The 2370-nt window shown below is 52.2% G+C and overlaps 1 protein-coding gene across 1 annotated transcript in view; it reads left to right on the top strand.

The window, feature by feature from the left end:
- Nucleotides 1-1570: 1570 nt before the first annotated feature.
- LOC106308732 overlaps nt 1571-2370 on the top strand; it is a 1521-nt gene continuing 721 nt past the window's right edge. The window contains exons 1-2 of the mRNA XM_013745859.1: nt 1571-1900; nt 1971-2363. Coding sequence (XP_013601313.1) covers nt 1974-2363 — 390 coding nt within the window. The 5' untranslated portion in view covers nt 1571-1900; nt 1971-1973. The remainder of the gene's footprint in view (nt 1901-1970; nt 2364-2370) is intronic.

Genomic DNA, 2370 nt, shown 5'->3' with positions numbered 1-2370 from the left:
GGGGTCGCCGGGCGAGCCGATCCGCGGCACGATCGAGCGAGCCGATCCGCGGCACGATCGAGCGAGCCGATCAGCGGCACGATCGAGCGAGCCGATTAGCGGCACGATCGAGCGAGCCGACTGGCAACACGGCCATGCTCGCCGGGCGAGCTGGTCCGTGTCACGGCCGAGCTCGCCGGCGAGTCGACTGGCAACGCGGCCGTGCTCGCCGGGCGAGCTAGCCCGTGTCACGGCTGAGCTCACCGGTGACTCGACCGGCAACACGGCCGTGCTCGCCGGGCGAGCTGGCCCGTATCGCGGCCGAGCTCTCTGGGCGATCCGTTTCGGCTGTTCGTTTTCTCAGCTTTTGAAGTTTTGACCGAGATTCGGTTTTTCTAAGGACTTTCGGACATCGATTCCGTCGTGACCGATTTTTACCCCAACAGTTAGCCCCCCAGCTAGCTAGGATCCGTGGACCTGGGTGTTAGGTCCTAGCTTGCGGTATGGTGTGTTCTAAGTGGAATTTAGACGTAATCGTTTGTCGAAAGATCGAAGGTAAATAGTAAAAAAGAAAAAAAATTGTATAAATTAGGGAAGTAAGTTTTTCAAATTCTTTACTCACTTCTTCCCTTAAGAAAAGATTTCTCCAAGATAGGAATTTTTTCTCCAAGATCTCTCTTTGCTCAAAGAAAATGTCTTCAAGAAAAGGATCTTCAAAGAGGAATTCTTCCTCACACTCATCTTCGGGTGACTCTTCTGCCAATGAGGTGATCGCTCCGAAAGAAGAGTTCGAAGTTGAGGAAGAAGCAAAGGATGCGTACTACAAAGCTCTTTGCGGCTCGCCTCCGCCTTCGCAAGACATTCCGATTCCTAAGAGGCCCGTGAGGTCGCCAAACGCACCCCTTGTACTGAGCATGGTCTCTTCCGACTACCTCACGACTCTCAGGGACTTTTACCAGATCCCAAGTGGAGTCGTATTTCGGATCCCGAATGGCAACGAGAGTGCGGAGAACCCCCCGGAAGGTTTTTTTACTTGCTACGAGGCCTTCCTGGTGTATTGCCGTATGTGGTTTCCGATCCCTGGTACCATCGTCTGCGCGCTTCGCCACATTGGGCTTTTGATCAGCCAGCTAAGCGTTCCGGCCTTGCAGCATTGGCTTGGCATGTTGATCTTGAGTTATGAGCTAGGAATGGACCTTAGCCCTGGCGACTTCGAGGGATTTTGGTTTACGAGAGGAACGGGGATCGATGGCTCATACCGCATGGCGCCAAAGAAGGGTATGGCTATAATTCAGGGGCACACTTCACATCCTAAGGCATGGTTCAAGCGCTTTTTCTTTGTTCGGATAGAGGGGGAGTCTGTCGAGGAGAGCTACCTCCACCTATTCCGTCGGGAGTGGAACTTCACCCGTGGTAATACGAATAGCTATATTTTTCGTTTTGATACCTTAAAAATATGCGAAGACGATTTTTTTATTATCTTGCAGTGAACAAGATCCTTCTGCCGACTCCTGCCGATCTTTTTGCCAAGCGAGATCTTCTCCGTAGCAGGCCGTTCTTCTGGAATTCCTTTACCATCGAACGGATTTGAAGCGCGGTGGAGCTCCATCGATCTCGAGCTGTCTCTCAGCCTCTGGACGTTCCATATGGCGTAGAACCGGTCATTGATGTCTTCCCTGCTCAGAGGCAGAGAATCAGGTCTCTGAAAGGCAAGGGAGTTGCCTCTGAGAATGTCTTGGGAAACCTTCCGCTGCCAGAATGGAACCCTGGTTTCTCCCCAGGGGAAAGGAGTGGAACCAGCGAGGTTCCCCTTCCCAACGACTTTTTTGCCGACCTTCCTCCCGGTTTTACTACTCATAAGTCGCTAGAGAAAGAGTCGAGGAGGAAAGTAGTCGCCGAAGGCTCCAGCTTAATCAACGAGGTTTATCCTTTGAACTTTGATCTAAATTATTATTTTTTTTGTTTCCCTTTCTGATCTTAAGTTCGTGCAGGGGATGAGGGTGTTCATTGCGGCGTTTGATGGAAGTTTCCGGGAGTCGCGTATCTCTCACTTCAAAGCCGAGGAGGCTGAAAGGGAACTCCTTCGGTTTCGGAAGGGGGTCGAAGAACAGAGCCAGAGACAGGCTGAGCTCCATTCTCGGGCCCTTGTCCGTGCGGAGAGGAGAGGAAAGAGAGCGATTGTCGCCGAAATGAAGAGGAGGACTACTTTGTTTGCCAGCGAATTCGAGAGCTTTAAGGATGCTCAAAAATTCGTGGGCGATTTTCGCGAGTGCCGTGGCTCGGTTTCTACCCTCTACGAGTCGCAGAAAGAGGACTTCTCTTTTCCTGCCGAGGTCGCCGAGATGTCGGGTCTTATGAACGGGTGTGCCCATGCCGAATCCTTGGTTCCTC

This window comes from Brassica oleracea, chromosome C8 (assembly GCF_000695525.1).
Source record: "Brassica oleracea var. oleracea cultivar TO1000 chromosome C8, BOL, whole genome shotgun sequence".
NCBI lineage: Eukaryota > Viridiplantae > Streptophyta > Magnoliopsida > Brassicales > Brassicaceae > Brassica > Brassica oleracea.
Note: the sequence above shows the minus strand (reverse complement) of the source record. Positions and strands in the feature narration are given on the sequence as shown.